This window comes from Thalia democratica, chromosome 6 (genome assembly GCF_965202585.1).
Source record: "Thalia democratica chromosome 6, ktThaDemo2.hap1.1, whole genome shotgun sequence".
Lineage (NCBI taxonomy): Eukaryota > Metazoa > Chordata > Thaliacea > Salpida > Salpidae > Thalia > Thalia democratica.
Window position 1 is genome coordinate 15,290,392 of NC_139170.1, and position 23,850 is coordinate 15,314,241.

At 28.8% G+C, this 23,850-nt stretch overlaps 1 protein-coding gene across 2 annotated transcripts; it reads left to right on the plus strand.

The window, feature by feature from the left end:
* The first annotated feature begins 11,172 nt into the window (after window positions 1–11,172).
* On the plus strand, window positions 11,173–22,477 carry LOC145837859 (potassium voltage-gated channel subfamily A member 6-like). Of its 2 annotated transcripts, XM_082945323.1 has the most exons (14): window positions 11,173–11,547; window positions 11,765–11,936; window positions 13,035–13,198; window positions 13,930–14,268; window positions 14,591–15,260; window positions 15,840–15,889; window positions 16,196–16,337; window positions 16,859–16,971; window positions 18,495–18,618; window positions 19,387–19,508; window positions 19,769–19,903; window positions 20,607–20,694; window positions 21,302–21,498; window positions 22,238–22,477. In XM_082945323.1, the coding sequence occupies exons 1-14, from the start codon at window positions 11,249–11,251 to the stop codon at window positions 22,425–22,427; spliced, it is 2,805 nt and encodes a 934-aa protein (XP_082801449.1). In that variant the 5' UTR covers window positions 11,173–11,248; the 3' UTR covers window positions 22,428–22,477. The 2 variants fall into 2 exon arrangements, with proteins under 2 accessions (XP_082801449.1, XP_082801450.1); XM_082945324.1 differs by lacking the exons at window positions 21,302–21,498; window positions 22,238–22,477 and having other exon boundaries at window positions 20,525–20,648.
* The last annotated feature ends 1,373 nt before the right edge of the window (window positions 22,478–23,850 follow it).

Below are 23,850 nucleotides of genomic sequence, written 5' to 3' on the forward strand. Positions count from 1 at the left end.
ATAAAGGCACTTAAATTTATTATATTACTTACTATTCTGTCGTAAGACTTTAGATATTTTGTTAAAATTGTTTATGTTCAATACTATCTGATTAGAAAATTGAACGTTTCAAATTTTCTGTCAGAGATTATAATTAAAAAATACCAATTAAATTGGCTCACTAGACTGTGCTTAGTTTTTTTTAATATTTAGAAGTGTTTAAAGATCGCAGTAAAAGTTTGACAGCTTACAGAAACATCAGAGACAAACTTACTTTATAGAGTTAAAAATTTTCTTCTGGTATATGATTACCATTTCTAGCTAAATTGTATTTACACAGGCACATTAAAAACAACTACAGCATAAATTCAAATTAAAAAATTAACTAGCCAACGTTCATTTTAAATTAAAAATTCTTTCTAAAGGTTTAGTTATGTAAAAATTAATAAACATTTGCTGTACAAACTCAATTTGAACAAAAAAGATCGTTTATTCTAAAACTTCTTTTTTTTAGTTATTAAACTATTGCAGAAGTAGTAATAAAAACTAGCGACCTTTGAAAAAAAATCGAAAGTTTAGATTTTAGAGATAATTTATTATTCATACGTTGTTAAGTTAAACTAAAAATAAAAACATGCAATAAAACATACTTTTGGACGTAAAGTTACAAGAAAATAATGATTTTTGTTGTTATTATAAAAAAATGGGATCTGTAAAGTTATGTATTTTTGTTATAAGTATATACTAATATATAACGTTTCTTAATAAAAATATGCTGCTAAGTGCAAACAACTAGTTTCCGGACCAAAAACTATAAATTGATAATAGTTTTAGATTTTTAGTTATTATTTTGATAACTTTGTTAAATATATAGGAATACTTTCAGCAAATTTTGTTTAAAAAATCTCATTATGTTTAAATTATGCTATTGACAAGTACGTCACATAAGCTCTTTAAGTTCGACTCGTTAAATTTTAACAAAGTTTCCTTTAACAGTTTGCGAAAAAGTTTGAATAAAGGTAAGTATAAATAAATTTTGTCTGTTTGGAAAAAAAAAACTAATAATAAAAAATACTATTTGCTGAATACTTTATATCAAAAATTTACTACAATACCAAACAATTTTTCTAATTATTAATTATTTCTAAATTTGTCAAAAAGAAAAACAAGTTGAGATAAAATGTTAGCAAACTCTTTTAATGATCTATAAAGTTTGAGTAAAACTACATTTAATGCTATTTAATAAAGTTTCCGTTTAAAAAGCAACCAAACATATATTTCTTTTATTTAAAATTGTAACAGTAAATATAATATTGTAAAAATAATTTAAAATAATAAATAGATTTTTATATAATAGAATGATAAGCATAAAATAGCTAAATATCGTTAGAAATACTTTTTGAAAACAGTTTTGTTTTTAAAGTTTAACCCATGAGCTGATATTTATCTTATATCTTGTCCTAGACATGACATTAAACTGTATCCTTGGTGTATGACTCGATAATTGGAAGGTTTTTTCGTATTCTAAGTCGTTGGACAAAAAGTTTTAAGCGCTTTTTTGTCGTTCAATAATCAATAGCTTATGGCTAACTAAATGTGACAACTTATTCCTTAGAGTAGTTGGCAACTTAAAACGTAGCTTAATTTGATAAGAGTAACTACTAATGATTATTTTTTAGGCTTAACATGCACTCGTCTCTTAACTTACAATAAAAAAATATTATAGTTCAAAATATTGTTATTGACGTATTCAGCTCATGGAAATTATTACTAAATATTATAGTAAACTTGTTCAACCGTTACATAAAGAAAATTATTTGTGTAATTTTAACTTAAGCCTTAGTTTTAAGAACTTGACCTAAAACAAATTAGCCAAATGAAAATTAGGCTACCCGACAAGTTAATAAATTGAAATAAAGTTTTACGAGAAATCAAAAATATATTTTGCTAGATATCTGATGATCGAAAAAGAAGTAAACAACAAAATAAAATTGTATTTAACTTTTAAGAAAAAAAATTCAAATTAGGATGATTATTTCTTTATTAAAATATTTTGTTAAGTATTTTTTACGATTTCAAATATAATTTTATACAAAATAAATAATTTTTTTTACCTCATCTAGCCATAACAACAGACCAGTACAAATTATAATGAATGAAAGTAGCTTAAAAAAGTTGAATAATATTTCAGTGTGTGTAGGTCAAGCAGTTTCTGAATATAAAGTAGCACGGAAGTGATTGCTTTTAACATCGAAAAAGAAAACACTGAAAAAAAGCCTCTGGAATGGAGAACGTACCAAAAGTCGAAAAGATACCAAAACTTTCGCACAGTCTCGTTGAAATGGCGGAGAAAGTAAAACGTCAGCTGACGAAGCACCTGAAACTGAAGAACAAGAACCCTCAAAAATCCATCAACGGTTCCCTACCCCTTGGTTGCTATGTTAACGAGGAAATCAAGGCAACAAGGTCGCAGGCTCAGAAGGTCAGCGATGAAGAAGAGTTTGCTTGTGAGTATCCGCCTTCCCTGCACGCCGCCAAATCGTTGTTTCTAGGAGGGGGGTTTCCCGTGTGTGAGAGAGTTTTTGACACTTCGATAACGGTCGTGGTTTTCTTTCAGTTGTGCAGATTTTTTCGGCAGCTAATGAGACAAGCTGCTAAAAACTTTTGATGAATAATAAAGCTTGCTGAATATGTTTTATGTATGTTTGTTCATTCTATATGTTCCCTTAGTTGGCAGTGCTTTAAATTTTCTTAAAAAGCTTAAAAAATATAGTAATAATGAATATCAAAAAAATGTTTGCAACAAAAATTGCCTTTTTTTGCTGATACAGAAAAATCAACTTATAGAAAATCAAAAATTTTATTTTATGTAGTTGTTTTAAGGTTGACTTACTTGAACTCCCTAATAAAAAAATAAAATTTTAATTATATTTAGGAAGTAGTTTGTTTTTCCGATAGGAGATGCTGTTGTCGGTTAAAAATTTTGCAGGATAAATTACAATATATCTAAAAGATTTTTATACAAGCTGGCTGTGAACGTTCGATAAGATGCAAAATTCAAACTATTAAATTAGAAGATGAAATTTTTGTTTTTTAATTTAGCAGCTTCAGTTTATTTTTGAAATAAGGTTTAAAATTAAAAAAGTAATGATTACGTATTTTAAATTACTCTTATAATTTTTTTCTTAGAAAATTTCTCATAAAAATTGTAAGAGCTTTTTATAAAAGGAAATTTCACAAAATAACCGTACTTTTTTTGACTATCGCTTTTATATAGTTTAAAAAACTTTCGGTTAATATATAAAATAAAAAAGGTGCCTTAAATTCATTAAGATCAGTTACTTAAACCGAATATTGAAGAATGTAAAATTTAAGTTCTTTATTACAAACGCATTTTTGGTTTTCCAAAGTAAAATAGTACGTAACCATAATTTACTATACTACGTTTAGCAAACTTTAAAAGATTTACGTAGATCATTATGAAAAAGTGTCCGTTACATTACTTTCAACTATCAATGAAGATCACACAAACTATTTGTTCACGTTATATTTTCAACTATTCGAAAAGCTAGATTTTTTTTCTTTGTCATTTTGAAGTCTTATTACAACCCTAAAAACATTTTATAGGAATTTTTAAAATGCTTTCTGCTTGGTTTAAAGCTACATACTCCGTTTAAAACTTTCCAGTATCTCACCAAAACACAACATGAATTATTCACACCTTCGTATTGTTCGCGAAAACGTTAAAAACTTCAAAAGTGGACTTTGGAAAAAAAGTGTGTAATTGCTTGCGCGAAGAAGTGCCGAAGTAAATTACGCTGTCGGTTGAAAGCGAGCCAAGCAGCGAGCTGTAACTTTTCAGCGAGAGACGTCTTGTTAATCCGTTAATTCTCTTTCGCACGCGACTTCTCGAGGCCCGCATTTCCGATCACCGTCCAATGGCCGGGCCAACTCGTCAGTTTTCGCAGGAATTCGCCGAGGGGCGCCGAGCTGTGCAACGTGACGTTGAGACGCATTGGAACGTTGCTAATTAACCGCCAAAGTTGTGCTGGAGATTAAACGATGACGGGGTTAAATCGACGTGCAGCTTCAGTGGCGCTTCATTTCTGCTGCGAGCTAGAAGTGTTTGATACGCCTCTTCCAAGCATTAAGTGTACGTTTGTGTTTTTTTTAGCAAGAAGTTTTAGACAAATAGCTGTGTTTTTAAAAGGACTGCTTACGAAGTTTCATAAAACAACTAGTTTCACTGACGTATGTTATTTGATACATTCGTGCGTATTTTAAGACTTAAATAACTAGATTCAAGTTATAACAAATTATCTAAGTCTTTTTTTACGTGAGACGTCTTTGATAAATTAAAATCATCAATAGTGTACAAACTTGTTAGTAGAAATACTTGTTTTATTCTTTGATTTTGTAAATGTTTAAAAATTAAATGTAAATAAAAAACATTTTATAAAATTAAACACTAATATTTAAAGTCATAAGATATTTTTGTTTCCATAGTTGTTAATAAAGTTTAAAAAATGACTTTCATAAAGCTTATATACATTTTAATTTTGATTTAGTTTTATGAATAGCTAAGTTTTATATTACTTTTTATACGTTAAATAATTTACCGTTTTAGAAAAGTACTTTAAGTTAGGTGTTATATTTTAACTGTTGAAAAAACTATTTATCGTTGTAGTGTTAAAAAAAGTAAGATATAAGTTTTTCTTTAACGTCTGTAGCTTTAAAGCACCAGACAACAAAAAACACAAAATATGTAGTAAGTGATGTGTCTTTAGTAAGCTGGCAAGTATTAGTTACATGCAAAATCTAATTATAACGGAGAACTTGGCTTTAATCGCGTTACAACCGAAGTTTGATGATCTGCCATGGTAACATTGTTGTCATGGTAACATTACTGCCATAGATGTTGTCATGAACAGCTTTTTCATGTAAAGAACTGTCTTTCGAAATGCTTCTTAAAATTTACAGTTACTTAGGTAGTTTGTGCTTAAGGGAAATTTTTATCAGATATATTTAAGTTCGTTACTTTAAACAGGTTCAAATTAGCTTTATCTTTCAAGTTTCTTAAACGAATATTTGTAGTTTTATAAGCTGTTTGCTTAGGTCCGAAGTTCCAAAAGTTTTGAAAAACTGTGAAAAGTTTACAACTAAGACAACATATTTATTTACTATTCTTTGAACTCTTAGTATATATTCATTTTATTGAATTGGAGTCATCTTATTACTTGATTTTATAAAATAGAAATAAAAAGGTTTCTGATTAATGAATAAAACTTATTATAAAGTATTTGTTATATAAAATACTTACAATTACTTCAAAACAAATTTACTATATCCGCTGCGCATTAAAGCATAGCTGTATTTTTTATTATAATTTAAAACTAATTAGATGTAATTTAAGTACACTAATTAAATATAATAAAAACAAACACATACAGTAAATACTTGTAAACTTTTTTATAAACTTTTATAGATTTCAAAACCTTTATAGTTATAAAACTTTTTAGATAAAAAAGCATATTTAGTAAAATCTTAAAAAAAACTAAAAAAAGAACAGTTTAACATTTATAAGTGATAAAAAATTCCATTGTAACAAACTGCGGTACACAAATCTAAAAATATATGACCCGCAATGTACTTTTCAGCTAAAAGTTAACTTTTTTAAACAAAAAAAAGAGCTTTTGGTATAAAGTTACAACTAAGCTTTTGATTTAATGTTTAGTTGTTATAATTTTGCTATTTAGTCGAGTTTTTGGTTTTAAAAAGTACTTTCAACTTATTGTCATATTTTTTTGAAGTAACTGCTGTCCACTGAAGTATCTTTTTTATAAAATGCGGCCCGCAAGCATTTTTTTTAGTGAAATTAGTCCGTTGCATATTAAAAAATTTCGACCCCTACCTTATAAAATTAAATTATCTATACTGTTTTAAAAGTATTTAGATAGTCTGAGTCTAAAACTTTTCAAATTTAGTTTGGAGACTTTTTAAAAGTAGTTTGTATGTTTATATTTTCTACAATAGTTGTTTTATTTATCTTTTTTTTTTAATAGTTATAAACGAAATCTTTTAGCAAGTTCATAGTATAAGTAGTTTTAGAAAAGTTAAACGTTTTGAAAGCTTGTTGTAAGTACCCTCTAAAACTAGTTTTTTTTTTTAATTTTGCATTAATAACTACTTTTCTTGATAGTATTTTTATTTGTTTATGCTAATCAATTAAAAGTAAAACTTATTAAAATTAAGTAAAGAAAAAAAAAAAGAAAAATAATTTAAACTACATTTTTCATCATATTAGTTGAATGATTAAAATCATAAACACAATTCATACATTATCTTGTCTTGGAAATGCCGTGACGGCCCAAAATTGAAACAATAACAAAGGAGCATATGCCAAAAGCTTAGGTGAAGTGAAAAAATAAAACATGAAAAGCCGAAAAAGTACTGCATAAAAAATCTAATCAATTATTTTTGCACGCCAATGCACGAAAGTAAGGTGGTAGGTAATGCAGTTGGCTGTTTACTAAACATCGCTTTTGTGTTAAAAGTATTTCAGTTTACAAGTTTTGCGCGATGTGCAGTTGAACTTTGTTGACTCTGCTTTCTCGCCCAGATTAACTCTTGAAAACAAACAGACTGAAAATAGCGAGTTTACGCTGTTGTACTCTTATGACGTCATAATGCTTCAACCCCGAAGCCACCGTGACAAATGGTTGCATTTTTCAAAGAAAATAGGCGGCGCAGAGATTAAAGGACAAACAAGCACCAAAATTTCAACTAAAAGTTCAAAAGATTAAAACTAAATGTTTGAAAACCATTGAGTTATGACCAGCAAGGATAAAAAACACGCAGCCAGTTTTCAAACCTGAAGCGCTGCCTATTTTCGCGCGCGCAGCGTCAAAACAAAAAAAAAAAGCGTTTAGATGCTTGATAGCTACATGGTTCGCGCGAAAGAAAAGCTGCAAACGAGAGCTGATTTCGACTCGTTAACATCAATCGCTCTCTCTCTTATCTCTAATTGATTTAATTTCAGCCTTCTCTTTGTTCGGCTGCCCACGCTTCAAGTTCACGACGATGAATTGTAGCGGATTTAGACTGAAACAGATTAATAGCCGAGATGTCGAGGCAGACTGGAGTCGGCATATGTTGAGCGGCGGAGTTATGATTCGGCTACAAGCGTGTGATGAGAGCAGGGCCATTGATTTTTCACTGAGTGCAGAAGAATGAAACGTAATGAAAAGCAATTGTGGCAGAAGGTTTATTGAAAATTTTGTTTGAGTAAATGTTTTTGAGGATTAACTTTCTCTGTTATCAAATTTTGCAGCATCAGCAGAAGTAAGAGTGTTTACGTACTAAAAACAAAAGCTTTTTCCAACAAAACATAAAGTTTATTTTATGCAATTGTTTCGTGGTTCAGGGGCTCTAAAAATTAAAAATTTTTTCAGTTAAAACAAAAAAATAAGTCAAGAAAAGACTAATAAAAAACTAGCACCGGTATCTATTTAAGTTTTTTTTGATAAGATATAGGTTCGGTGTTAGCAATAACAAAAAATTTAAGAGTTTTTTATATTATTAAGATTTTTCTTCATTTAGAAACATTTTATTTTCTTTATTTTGAGGTTTGAAAAACTAGGTTAATCAGTTTTAAGTTACTGATGTAGTAGTTCGTACATCAATGTTGTTTTTGATTTTTCAAAGTAAAAGTTTGATGTACATGCTTTAGTACTTTATACTAATATCTTCATTTGCTAAGTAGCTATTGCCAGGCTTATACTTCAAGGCAATTGACCCCGGGAGGGCGCGGGGTTACTGTGGTAACAAACTATTAGATGACAACGAAGCTACTTTGATAATTAAGCTTGCGTCAAAGACGTTCGACCACGTGACCTGAATATGCTATTAAATGTTTTAGATATGAACAACTGATTTTTTCTTTCTAGCTGGCTACCTTTTGAAAGGTGTTCAAGTTCAGTTTTTTTGCCAGTTTGCAGTAAACTTTAAAAAGATAGTAAAAAATAAAAAATAACAAAACGAAGTTGTTTTGTTAAGTAGATTTTGTGCATTTTAGTGACTTAAAAAAGTTTACTTTAAAACAAGCGTTTTTTTTGAGGTAAATGCAACTAGGTATGATATTTATTTGTAAGCACGGTAAACATTTGGTTAAAGTTACTGCAAGACGTTTGATCATAACTAGCAATTTGTAGCTTTTAATAGTTCTTGTTAATTAACCACTAAATTTACAGCGTATTAAAGTATTAAGACTATCAAAAATAGTCTGTATGAAGAAAAAAATTATTGAAAAATTGATCACGATCTAAAAATAGTCAATGTTTTTGTCGTCGGTAAGACGCACATTTCCTTTTGTACTTTTTCGAACAAACTTCTGTGACTATTGAAAGCTTAAACAATTACCGAACGATTAGCTGCTGCAAACAGAAGGCTTTCACCGGTTTTATTAAAACATAATACACATGTCATTTAATTATCACCTTTATGAAAACTTATGCAACTTCAAGCACTCTTTTGCGCTGATGTACTTTCATCGTGCAGTAACACACTGGTACGGTTTTGTTTTCACCACAATAAACTACTTCCCTTGCTTGTGTTCCAGATTACTTTCTTATATGAGTTTTTATAAAGTTCATCAACTTACTCTGTTTGTATTAATTATTCATATACATGAACGGTATCTGTGTGTTTTTAAACTTTGTTTCAGGTCGAAAAAATTATGTCTTTTGTGAAACTGCTTGGTTATGTAAGTTAAATCAATACATTATATTTTCTATCAAATTTCTCACAACTGATAATTTTATAAAGTCAAAAGTAATGTTAAAATTAAAGTATTTAAGAACATACAGCACTTTAATTAAACTCTATAGTTTTTTACCCAATATATTTATACGGTTATATTTTTTTCAAAATACTGGTTAGTAATGATCAAAATAAATATTAAAGTTAATTTTTTATTATAAAAGTGTTTTGACTCAAAAATTAAAAAATTTACTGGCGAACATTTTATTAAGACTTATAAAAGTAATGTTTTTCCTAAAAGTTAGAAGACATCTTAGAAGATAAACATATTTAGTTTAACTTAAAAAGTATATATCTTAAGTTCTACCTACTGATGAACACTATATTAGATAGATGTGTACAGCTGAAAGAATATTTAGTATGTTTGTTAAATAACCGAAAGTGTGACGTAATTCAGTTCAAACTTTTAAACCGAAATAAAGTGCAATTATCAAACAAAGCTGTTTAGTTTAAAGTAATTTGTGATTAATTACACGCCTGAAAACAGCCGAGTTTTTAGCTTTTTGCTACATTCAAACCGATTTCAATTTCAACGCACATCATCATAAACACGCTCACAGGGCTCACATAGTGAGAAAGTGAATTTATTTATATACCTAGAGTTGTGCTTAGATTAAACCCGACTAATTAAACAGTTAACTTCAATTAACTCTGCTGTGATTTAATTTGTGTTTGGGAGCAGGCAGTATAGCGCACGTGGCAATAGCAGCGCAAAAATCCATACGAACGGCAGAAGCGATACACCGATGTTGAGGAAAACAATGCATTAAAATTCAAAAAGTCTTGTACCCTTGCAATATACAGGCAACACGAGAATCTGAACAAAAACAAGCGCGCAGTGCATTGAGAAAGTTATGTTACCTGATTTCACAGTGAAAGTTCGTACTCTTGAACGAAAAGCTTTTAGTTTGAACGAATTCCTGCATATATATATATATGCATGTGTTGTATCATTGTTGCTTTTTTGTTTCAAACACATTTTACTGGGTATGAAAGCTAGAACGCAATATGAATATCAAGTATAAATGCTTTTTTTATTGCAGACAGTTTTTGTAAATATTGCTTTTAGCTATATCAAGTGTTGTTAAGTTATTTTTTCTGTATTTTGACTTTTCGTAAAGTATATCGTAACATTAAGTTTAATTGTTACAATATCCACTATTTTATATTGTCGTCAGTAGTAAAAACTAATTCTACTGTTCTCTTCATAGCATAAACGTATAAATTTGTTAATAATTTTAAATTTAAATAGCAGTAGTTTTTATACAATAGTCAGTTTAGTTCATAGTTAAACCCTATTTTAGAAAAAAAAAATCATAAGTAAGCGTAAGTATGAACAAAACATTATAATACATTAGTAATGTGTATTAAATCTTACAACTTCACATAAAACTCTAAAATAATGAAACATATAAAACGAACTTGAAATAGTCCTCTAAAAATACAATTTAAGTTAATTAAGATTTCATGAAAACAATAACATTAACTAAAATATTTTAACAATAAAGTTCTTTCAAGATGTAATTTTTTTTTTATATAGGTTTTAAAAATAAATGCTCGTAATAAACTTAGTTTATATTTTAAACATGTAAAAAATTATTGTTTGTGGTCTTATTGAACTAAGTATTACTTGACAAAAGTCGATACATTTTTTTCAAATTTTTTGAGCTTTAAACAAATAAAATAATATTATTTGTTACTTGTTCTTTAAAATCGAACAAGTTTAGCGCAATGGCGTTCAGAGAAAACTTAAAATACTATTAGATTTGTTTTATAATGAGCTTTTGAATTGTTTCCAACAATTTTATTTTATAAATGAGCCATGCTGGCACCAGGCTAATAAACTTGAAAAGCTGTGTTAACTTTATTATTGAATGGTCAAGACCTTATCATAGTAAAATTGACTTCTAATTGTTCGCTACACGCGTTTATTGTTTTATTTGCCAGATTATAATTTTTTCAAAGTATTAAGGCTACGCAATCAGCAGTCGTAAAGTGCATGTAATTTAGTAACCTTTATGTTATTTTTCAGTAACTTAAGTTAGTTTTCTGAAAAAAATGTAAAAAAAAATGTAAAAAAAAAATAAAAAACACCAAAAAAAATTCAAACTACGAGTTAATTAAATAACAGGATTGAACAAATTTGCAGTTTGATTACTAACGGTTTTTTAATAAAAAAACAAAAACTTAATGTTGATTTAAGCATTAAAAGTGTAACAATTTATTTAGTTTACTGTTATTTTTTTCTAAGCAAGTTTTAAGCGTATATGTAAGACTTTTATAAATGCCAATCAAATGTTCATTGTTTTTAAGAAATTAGAAAAAAACAAACTTGAGAAAAAGTGTATTTTTAATTTGTTTTTTTTATAGAAAAAAAATTAAAATCTATATTTAAAACTAAATGAAACAATAAAAAGACTGCAAAAAACAAAAAATAAAACGACAAAAAGAGATGAACAGAAACTTGCAAATGAACGACAGCAGCTCAATCTACGGATCTTTCCAGGAAAACCCCGCTGAGGAGAAAGAGAACAAGAAATCGGAAATTACCCTGAGCAAGTCGCAACCACTGAACCCTCAACTCGCTGTAGTGACGTCATCGTCATCACTCGCCTCATCCTCAATCGGAAGTAGCTGCGAAAGAGTGACATCATCGAGGAATGACGACGTTGGCGGAATGATGACGTCATCGACCACCACAGATAACGAAAAGAATTCTCCAAAGTCTAAAACTTCTAGTCTACAGCACAGGTTTTTTTTTTCGATCTACTTAAGTATGTACAGTATCTTTGTTTAAATTTATAATTTCACAAAAAGTTATACTACTTTAAGTGTTCAATAAGAAAATGAAAAATTTTAAATGCAGTACTCAAAAAGTGTATTTTTATTTGCATTTTATATACATTAAGTTATTAATGGTCATTTAGCAAAAATTACAAGCTTTCTAATCAATTACGTTTCAATTTAGGCTTAGCGCCAACTACCAAGACTTGAGATTTCCTAATAAAAGTTTTGAAAAGCGGAAATCCCCTGTAGTACTAAAAAACAACGATCTCCTGTGGCGAAGTTCAGATGATGATGACGTCATAAAGAATACGAGTGGACGTCATCCAGTTCATAAAAGACTGAGATCACCTTATGTTCGTTTAAGTTTTTAGTTTAAACATTCTGTTGTACATTTTAATAAATTATTAAACAAAAAAAATATAAGTGTTAAAAAACAAACATTGATAAAGTTTTTAGCTTTAGGTAACAAGTAAATCGATTGAATTAATAAAACTCAAAATTTATCACTTACCATACGATAATCAATTAGTTGCTTTTCTTCTTGACTTAATATAAATAATTTAATTACTTGTTAAACCTGAATATAATATAAAATAATTTGGAAAAAATCTATAATTTTACTAATTAAAACAAACAGCTATAAATTGTAGCTACAAGAAAGTAAAACCTTATGTTATTTTTTCTTTATATACAAAATTACTAAAAAAGCATATGGCATGAACTTTATTGTTAACGACACATGATAAACACATAAAACAACATTTACAGGGTATTCAATCATTTTTCAACTAATAAAGTGAAGTAAGTTTAGATATTAACCTTAACTTAAATTTTAAAATGTAAACAGAATTTAATACTTATATTTTTCGTATTATATTTTAAAATCTTTATTTTACTGGGCTAAAACAGATTTAGAAGATAAATCAATGCAAGTGAAGATTATAAATACATAAATGATTTATTACTGACTTCAATAGTTACCGGTTTAGTAAACCGCTATTTAATAAATTAAATAATAAATTGTTTGTTAGTATTTTAATTTTTTAGCAAATTAATTTTTTGATATATCAACATTTTGCTTTATATTTTTGTTATTGATTAAACTAAACAAATTAAATTATAAGTTAAATTTAAAGTATATAACTGATTATATCATTAACCTGATGTTTACTAAGGTGTTTGCATGAACATTTTGTTACTTTAAACGGCTATTCTTTTATTTTTTACCACTTGTAACAGAATTAGTAGTTTACTCTAGACATTTAATACTTTACTTTTTATATCTTGAAATGTGTTTACTAATCATACTCTACTACTATCAGTGTATTAACTAGCTGAAACTTGGTAAACAACTCAAACTTTGTTTGAAATCAAAGCGTTTAAAGAAACAGTTGGTATAAATACATGGTAAACCTTAAAAAAGGAATTATTTTTTGAAATACTTAAAACAGAAACTAGGCAACAAAAAGTTACCTGACAACGGAGTGCGAAGATGGACCTCCCATTCATCTACTTATCCATCGTCAAGCCCCACAAACTCCATAGCAACCTCGTCTACATCCGATCTGTCTGACAAGAACAAGGAGCAAGAAAGTGACAAGCTGCTTGGCATCAAGTGAGATAAGCAATACTTTTTTAAAGTTGTCTTGATGCTTAATCATGATAAATATTGGTTTTTCTTATAAATAAAAACAGAATGCTTTATTTTTTGTTAGTTAAAAAGTTTTAAATCAGTATAGATTTTGTTAATTTTTATATAGAGCCCCTTTTTTATATTCTAGTCACTTGTTAAAGTTCAAAGATAAATTTAGTAATTATAATTTACAGTTGTTAGTAAGCAGTGTATGAAAATATAAAATTACAGCATTTTTTACATCTTATATTTGTTAATAACTTTATTTGACACTTTGTCAATAGTAAGTAATACAATTATATATTCACTAAAAACATTTAAACTAGTAAGATAAAACTTTTATGTTTATCAAGGCCTTAAAAATAAGAATCATATAACAACTTGAATAATTCTTAGCTAATCTCTGTGTCATCAGATGCAAGTTAGTGAAAACTTTAGGAAAATAAAAATTAAAAAAGTTTAATACTTTAATTATCAAGCTACTTTATGGATATAAAAATACTAACATGATAAAGTTATAAATTAAGCTGACCCTCAAATATTAAACTAGATCTTCGAACTTGAAGTCTTATGAAATAACTTATTGTTGCAAAAAATAGTGTTTATATGTAGAAACGGTAAATTATTTCGTTGATCACAAGTAACTGGATAAAAAATTCATTTGATAATACTTAAAAATTGAATTCTGAAAGTTAAAAGTGCAAACCTCTCAGCTTGACGTCGAAAACCGAGAACCGGATCCCGAGGAGTCCGGCTGCGACGCCCAAAAACATCGAGACGTACCGCAGGACGTTCAACAGCTGGCACGAGCGGGAGGAGAAGTGTCACTCCTCCAACTTCCCGCCGATAATCCCGCAGCGCCACCTGCTGGTGGTCAACGTGAGCGGGAAGAAGTACGAGATCGACCTGAGAAGGTTGAACGAGCACCCGGAGACGCTGTTGGGCGACGCGAAGAGAAGGGAGGTGTACTGGGATCCGTACGAGAAGGAGATTTTTTTCGACAGGCACCAGAAGTCGTTCGAAGCCGTTCACAACTACTACATGGGCTTGAGGTGCGTTAACATTTTTATGAATCTTGAAAAAATAGATCACAGATCAATAAATACAAAAAACGTACTCTTAGACTTATAAAACATAATTAACAAAACAAAAGTTATAAAAATTTTATGAGTAAACTACACTATTTGTGATATCAACCATTTGTTCTATTAACATTACTGGTAGAGCTGAACAAAACTTTATTTTATTAACACTAAATATTTTTTTATTAGTCTAGTCATAATTATTTTGTTAAAATAGAAATTTATTTTCCTTAAAAGTTTTATGCTTTACCTTTTTTGATTGCTTACTTACAAATTCTGATATGCATTACAGCCAGGGAGGCAAGCTGATCCGACCGGACGACGTTCCCCTTGACATTTTCCTGAACGAAGTGAGATTTTACAGGTTCGGACGAGACGCCATCAGCGAGTTCCTCAAGCTCGAGGGTATCTTCCTCGAAAAGAAGGTCAAGCTGATGCCGGAAACCGAGATAAAGCGGATAATATGGCGGATATTCGAGGACCACGACAGCTCGTGGGAGGCGCGCATAATCACGTTGATGTCGGCCGCCATCATAACAATATCTGTCGTCGTCTTCTGCATGGAGACGCTGGACGCGTTCAAGTCGCTCGACGACAAGTTCGCCGAAATCCTGCAGCCCGCCATGAACGCCTGCCTCGTCCACCTCAACAACACCAAGTTTCCCGCCTTCCTATTGGCCAACAAGTCCTACTCGGAGCGCGACTTCATCGCCGACTCGATGACGAAGTTGAAGCTGTGCGCGGACGACACGCACCTCAGCAACGCGGACCGGTACCTGACGACGAGGTGCGGCATCCACCTTGGCGACGAGAGCATCGACTACGTCATCGAGCTGCTCGGCAACAAGACGAAGAAGAGAGCTGAAGGTGGGGAGAAACCGCATCACCTCAGACATCAGGAGAAAAACTCGTCGAGTGCGGATGCGGCGCTTCGGTACACTTACCTGCAAAACCTTGATAATGTTAGAATATTTTTCATTGAAAGTTTTTTATTTACCATAACTACTTAGAAAATTGTTTTAGTGTGTGTAGTTTTCATTAGCAATGATTTGTGTTAACGTATGCCGTTCAGATAGTGAATTCTTTTTAATGCACAAATTAAAATAAAAAAAAAGGTATAACTTATGATATACAAAACTTAATTGATATGCATAACGTATTTCTTATATAAAAAATAGGTTGTTTTCACTTTTTAGTTAAAAGTCAATTAAGTTAAAAGTTTTAATTATTTTCTTTCTTCTACAAAATCTGCTCGAATTTTATGACTTTTCAAATAAAGTACAAAGATATTTTTTTTTTGGCTGAGATTCTTTTTTTCTGATAAAAGTTGTTTTAAATTATTATTAGAAACTATTTAGTTTAAAGTAATAGAATGTGTTGCTACTTGTAAAGATGTTCAAAAAAATAAACCATTTGTATTAAAAACTTAATTGAAATAATTTTTGAGAACAAAGTTACAAAATAATCTTACTAACACAAAAATAAATAATTAAAACTATAGTTTATATTACTTTTAAAGGAAAAAAAAAACTTTTTAACAGATAAATGAAACTTGCGTGCATTTAAGCAAAACGAAGACAAAAAGATCAAGGTAAGTTATAAGAAGATGTTAAATCTTTTGTTTTACACATTTCGTTAAGACTTGTATGTATGTTTTTTGTACTAGAGTATTTATACACTACATAATTCTAGTTAAAATAGAATTATTAAGCTGTTGTAAGAAATATAAGTATCATTTATTATCTACTAGTAAATTTAAACTACTACGAACTCTTAATTATATTTTAGTTAATTAAAAAACCGAAATATAATCGGTTAGTTTAAAAACATAACTTTTTTATAGCAACTCTCTGTTTCAGGTTTTGAATTAAAGTTTTAAATGTAACTAACAATTTAGGTACTACTGGTATATACTGGAGTCTCATATGCATCTACCCGCAGGAATAATATTCATCATTGAGACTTCATGCATAGTCTGGTTTCTCATTGAAATCGGTCTCAGGTTCTACTGTTCGCCGAAAAGAAAGAGGTTTTTCATGGTTGGTTTTCTGTACAAAGTTTTTGCTAAATAACCACATCGGTTGTACAGTAGTAAGTATGCGAGACAAATTTTTTTTGTAAAATAACAGTAAAAAATCAAAAAAGTGTCAAGTTTTTAGTTTTGTTTCAGTTACTTAGCTTTTGATCTTTACTTGTTTTTTGTTAAATAAAAACTTTAATCAAAATCCTATAGAACCAAAAACAATATATCTTCAACATTTTGCTTACTTTTAAAATTTAAAAAAGTTTGAGTCAGTGTTGTTTAAAAAGTTTGTTGAAAACGAGTTATAATTAAAAGAAAACTGTTGTAAATTTTATTATAAGATAAATGTCATAAAATATTTTTCATCTGAAACAGTAAATAGCTCATACATACTAAACTCATAAGAACTATTTTGTGAAAATTTAAGGAAATAGCTAAATACAAGCGTTTTAAGCACAGTATACGCACCAGCTAACCTATGTTTTTACAAAGTTTTTAAATTAAAATAACTCATTAATTCAAAGTACATTTTTACAGAACTTTCTAAACATAATAGACGTACTAGCTATTCTGCCTTATTTTATTACATTCATCATTACCACTATAGCAGTTGAAAGCAGCCTCAAACCACAAACTGCTACTATTTTAAGGTATTTTTTTTTTTTGGCAATTTGTTATAAACACAAAAGTTATTTAGTACTACAAAAGATAAACAGTTGTCTGACGTGTAATTTAACATTAAAAAAAGTCTTGGGTTCAACATATAATTCTAAAACTTCTTTTTTTCAATTTTCATCATATCTTAAGTAAAGTTACAAAAGATCAAAGTTGTTATCTAAAATATAGCTGTTTAAATTCTCGAAACTTTTTATACTGGCCTAATGTTTGTTTAAAAATCATTTAAATTCTTTTTAATTTATTTATTGTTACAAGTAATAAAACACCTTTGTAAATTACAAAAGCAATTTTCGGTCCTAGGTTTGTATTAATTATAAACACGTAATAAACGACAAACGTATCTATAGAGAATTGGTTTAAACTCTGGTTTAAAATGTATATCTTTGCACTTTTGACTTTGGTTAAACACGCGAACTTACGCGGCAGGCAACTTTTTATTATACAATTTTTTAAAACTAAAACGTTGTTACGCATCAAACATTATTTCAACTAATTAATTGATATAACTGTAAAACAGCATAAAGTAAGAATGCATAAGAGTTTTTATTACTTTATTTTTGACAATTTTTTTGAGAATATCTTTTACTTCAGTTACAACTCTATCTTTTATTAAATAAGTTTCATTTATACTGCTTTAAAAGTTAAATATGAGGATAAAAATAAAAAATTGTGCTTTTTATAAGTTAAAAAAGCATAAACTTGTGTTTTTTGTAAATATTTTCAATAAATTTATACATCTGTGTTTTGCTTGCTGTTTTGTTTTAGTTGCGTAAAAGTAGAAAAAAAAAGGAAACTTAAAACTTTTGACACTAATAGTTTTTTTTTTGAGTGTCGGCTTAGTTTTTTTCCTTCATAAATAAATAACAGAGTAATTTCATAAATTACCGTCGCTTGTTACTTTTAATTAAACTCCAATTTTTTGAGCGAAGCCTCTTGAATGAATTTCCGTCGTGAATTTATTAGTTTTTCCCTTCAGCCTATTTGCGTTTTCGAAAAAGCAAGTGTTTACTAATAAAGCGCCAACAGTTAATTTATTATTTATTGAAATGGAGTTTGAAAAACAATTTCTCATACAAGTACATGTCTGTATTTTTTCCATTAAAAATTCATTGAACTCCGTTCTTTTTCTAAGTTAATAAACAAGGAAATATAAACTTTAAGATGAGCTAAAAGTGAAACTTTACTAGTGCTTTGATAGAATTAGTTTTTGTGTTCAAACTTAAGGTTTTCGATCAATATTGTATTACAAAAATTATTTTTTTTAAACTAATTGTCTACGTTTTTCATCATAAAGAAGGTATGTTTCATAAATATTTAAAAAAACTTAAGTTCAATATTTTTATAACTCATACAAAAAGCTTCACAAACAATTTTAGACGTTTTTGTTTTAAATTAAGACAAATCGTACAATAACGCCACATATTATTCATTTAATTTTCAAAACGTAATGCTTTTAAATTCCTTTTTAGTCGTTTTATTCCGTTTATATTTACAGAACAATCCGCTTAGTAAGAATGCTGAGAATATTGAAATTATCAAGATATTCACGAGGATTTAGAATATTGGGATTGACTTTAGTCAGAAGCACTCGAGTTTTATTTCTTCTGGTCTGCTTTCAGGTTCAATTACCTTGATATTTATTTAGCTTAAAGATCAAATTTAACTCGTTTATCTTTTCAGATAACTTAAGCTAAAAAAGTAAAAAAGTAAATTATAATGGATTTTTTTCAGTATAAAGTTTAGAAATACTTTCTTTGTTTTAATTTTAAAACAGTAAAACTTTTTTTAACACGTATATAGAAGTGTTTTAAATATTTACACATATTTACTTTTTTTAGTAGTGTTTAGCTTCAGATATTTTTGCGGTTTAACTAAATGTTTTTTAGTTTAACTATATCAAACTAAATTAGATTAAGTTTATTTTTTAAGATGAAGCGTTATCACTTTTAAAAAGAGTGTTCAATTAAACTTAGTTTAGATTAGTATTTTTACGTTGAAGTCAAGTTACAATTTTATAAAACAAGTTTAAAACTTAATTTTTTTTATCTTGTATTGGGACGTAAAAAAAAATTAAATTTAAAGTTTTTTGAGCGGTGATCCAACTGTGACTCATTGTAGATATCGAACAGAAAAAAAATAAATTAACATACAAGTTTTCAATCGATACCTTATATTATGCTTGTTTAAATCGAAACAATGGTCAACATAGCACAAAAAAAACATGCTGTACTAATCCAGACCTTATGTTTATACTTAAAAAAAATAGAAATATTACTTTCTTTATAAAGTTATACCTTTTATTTTAAATTTTCTCAAATTATATTGGACATACTTTTTAAATTCAAACACGAATTATTTGCTAAATATATACAAAAAAAAATTGTTAGGTAGTTTTGGCCATATTTTTTTCGAGCATTGGATACTTTGTAGAACACGATGAAAAGCAAACCAAATTTACAAGCATCCCTGAGTCATTTTGGTGGGCTCTTATCACCATGACAACTGTAGGGTGGGTTGCTAACTTTTTGTTCAGATTAACTTTAAAAGCTACAACAAATTTAAACATATGTTGAACAAGTAGCATTACATTTTAAATTGGCTGTAACTTTTACTCAACTTAATTTTGAACAAAACTTTTTTAAATTACTCTTTCAAACTAGCGATAGTTTCTATTCTACTGTTAAAATAAATATACAAGCAAAAACGCTTTTAATTATAAAAAAAAGTATTAAAAAACAACAACTAGTATTAAATAAACAACTTCTACAGTTACGGTGACATTTGTCCTACTACACTTTGGGGCAAAATAACAGGGGCATGCTGTGCCATCATGGGAATTCTGTCCATCTCTTTCCCGGTGCCCGTTATTGTTTCCAATTTCAACTACCTCTACAACCAGGACAAGTTTGTTATTAAAATACTTAAGACAATTAAGCTTTTTATAATAACTACTGTTCTTAGGTTTATTGTAACTCGATTATTCTTGAAAACTGTATCTCATCTCAATAGTATAACTAAGTATTTGTGTAAGTATTACTATTTTCGATTATGTAATGACAGTTTAAAAGCTTAAATTTCAAAGTGTTTAAATATGTACACGCCAATAGATTTTTCTAAACAACCACATGCTTTTCAACCTTTATCTTGACAGCACGTACGGTTTGTAATGATCAATACAAAACTGGCTTTGGTTTCAGTAAAATTTGTTAATTCTATGTAAAACGTTACCTCTTATCGTTATTTAAGCACCGTATGTTTACTTTATGTTCTCGAGGCGAAATCTGTTGAAGTAAACATTAAAAAATAATAAAAAGCGAAATGTGTTAAAGATTACTTATATTTAAACCATCTTGTTTTAAAATTGTAGTATAACTACTTGATAAAAAACTTTTGTAAATTTTTGAATAGCATCTATACCAAAATATACTTTGTTATCTAAAGTTAACTAGTTTTATCAGTTCGAGGATTGATGGTATTTAGTTGTAATTAATCTATTGCAAGTAATTCATGTACTTATTTAAACAGGTTTGTGCGTATTACTGAAAAGTTTAAACTTTAAAATCTAGTGCTTTCATGTCGCAAGTAAAATGTAATAAAATGTGAACAGAGATGACTGTAAACTTGAACCTGAAGATCTGATGAACCAGGATTTCGATGACGTCTGCCCCCACTCGGAAATTTTTTCAAGGTTTGATGTAAGTATTTTATCTTTTCAATTAATTTTGAGTTTAAATCTGGGTTACTAAAATTAACAAAATCCTAAATTGATATGATTGGCTTGCAATAAAATAGTTATTTCGATGTTTTTCTTGTTATAAATTTCCTTCTTTATATGTATATATAATCTACACTATTTTTAATTTAAGTTAAAATCAATACACCGCTGCTAGAACAATCTAACTGTTATAGGATCGCATAAAGATGCAACAAAGAAATCTAATAAAAATTAATGTAAAACATTTTTTTATACTTTATGAACACATCGTAAAAACTTGTTTGTAATAACTTATACCATATGGCTAATAATAAATAACAAAAATTATCGAATAAGCTTAAATTAAACTCAGATTTTTCTTTATAAAAAACTACTGATTATTGATCATTTAAATAAATCATTTAATATAGTTGTACAAGAGAATAAACTACAAGTTTACCAAAATTTTATAAATTTATTTTGGACAACTTCTCCGACATTAGTTTTTATATCATTCACAATACACTCTATCTTTAATCATAAATAAGGTTTCATGTTTATGTTGCATATAAAGTTAAAAAGATAATTAAAACCGGCAACACTCACAGCGATTCTCCAACTTGAAAGTGCGGCGGCGGGACACGGTGAAGTCGACGGAGGAAAAAGTTGAAAAGACGCCCATGCTGCTGTGGGACCTGGTCAAGGACCACTACACGAGCAACAAGCGGGGCAGCGACCAGCAAAGTTGCGGGTCGTCCCTCGACCCCGGGTCGCAAGCGTCCAAACTCACCACCGAGGGCGCAAGGTTGGTTGTGTTTGCCGGCTGAAAGTCTTAAGTTGTTTTACTCAAACTATGTGTTAGGTTTTTAGTTATTTAGCTCAAACAAAACTTTTCTTATATACTTTTTTTTTTAATTGAAACAGTTTCTACTTAATCCTAAAGTTTTTAATCTAAATTGTAGATTACATATTAAACAAATAAATTAAATTTAACAAATATTCTATCAGGAACCATAAAAATACTGAATTAAGTGGCGACGTACGGCCCGCTATATAGTTTTTAATTGTAAATAACTTGCGCAAAATGAATAGCTTGTATTTTTTCATGACAATTGTTTTTAGATGTGTTACTTTATTCATCTTCAGTAAATTCTAGTGATTATTGAATGTTCAAATTCTCTTACAACTTAGCTTTTAAATAACTTTATAAAGCTTTTTTTTTTTTTTGGATAAAACGCGACCCGAAAAACTATTTGTTTACAAGTCCGACCGACGACTGGGAAAAGTTCCCCATTTCTATATTAAACAAGTTGATTTTCCATATACTCTGCCTAAATGCAGAAAAAATACAGTTTGAATAAAGAGTATAGTATACAGAAAGCTTCTCTTAGTCTACTCATAACTAGTAAAAGTTATAAGTAGAACTCTACTTTTGTAAAGCTGCAGACCTAAGCAAAAATGATATTAAAAACGCTGTTTTTTGATAGAAATTAGACTAACTTTAGTTTTTGAATTTAAATTTACATTTCAAAAAACGTTTACAGCTCAGAGCCTAAAGCTTCGAACCGGAGCGATGACGTCATAGAAAAAAGAAAAAGTAAATTTGACGTCATAAAGGAGCAAATTTGTGTTGAAAACGACAAGTCGCCTGATTACGAGAAAAAAACTAACCAAAACGGATCGGAAGAAAAATCAAATTTGCTGATAAATAACAAACGAAATTTTGTTTTATGATGATTTTTTATTATACTTCACCCAGTAAACATTAAAAATATAATTCTCTCCTTGTGTGTTGCTAATTGATATTATTATTCTTAAATAATTTATTTACAAGCTTAAATAAAATAACGATACATAAAATATAACTTTGTAAAAAATCTATTGTATAAGTTAAAGATTTACAAATTTAAATTGAAAAAGCTGTTTGATAAGTACTGCTATAAGTAAGTACTATATCAAGCTTACTTGCTCAATTTTAATCTGCTAGCTTTAGGCTCAATCCGATAAGGAACATTAAAAATTTAAGTCAACAAAAACATCAGCGAAAGTTTGCAGAAACCTTAAATTTCGTATGCCGTGAGACAAGCTCAAGTTTAACAAAAGGGTTGATCATACCAATTCGATCATCAGACCACAAGCATCGGTAGACTTTCTCGGTTGTGACTGACTGATGAGTCCTAATGAGGACAAAACCGGTCTCAGTCTACCGAAGATTGTGGTCTAACGATCGAATTGGTATGATCAACCCTTTTTTTTAAATTCAGTTGTATCCATTATAATAATACAAAGGTAAACATGTTTGATTTAAAGTTTTTATATCAGCAGAGATATTACAATGTAAGAAAATCAGTCTTTAAAAATGTATTATCGTTTCAAAATTTTATGTTAATGAAATTTAAATAGTTTTTTTACTAAGACATTATCTTGATTAAATCCTTTTGTATAAAAATAAATTCAGTTAAGAATTAAATTTATAAAATAATAAAATGTACATAGATCCTTAACATTACATTTTCTAATAAGGAATGTATTATCATAAACAATATGAAAGGACGCTAAGATGTATTAAATTAAAATGTTCTTTGTCCAAAGTGACACTAGTTTTTAATCAAAATTTTATAGAAGTATAATCAATTTATCTAAAACTACATTTTGAAGACTTTATTGCGATTTATTAAAGGGACGAATTTAAAATATCATGATGAATAAACTAAAAGTTATTGTTTATGTCTTAAAAACTAACTTAATTCTTTTAAGTTTGTTTCCATAACTTAAACTTTAAATAAATATTTTCTTAGAAATATATTCAACAAAATATCGTTATTATTCAGCATATTTTATTGGTTAATAATAAAATAAGTTATTGTTTCATTTCAAAATAATATCAATTTAAACAGCGATAACTAAAGTAGGCAATATCTGCTTTAAAAGGCTTTAATTTACAAGAAGCCGAAAAAAAAATGCTGAAGATTTTTTTAACTTTAAAAATAACACGGTCGTCAAATAGACACGGAGGGTCACTTTGGCACGGCGACAAAATGACACGGTGCGTCACTTTGGCACAGCGACAAAACGACACGGTGCGTCACTTCGGCACGGAGGGTCACTTTGGCACAGCGACAAAACGACACCGTGCGTCACTTTGGCACGGAGGGTC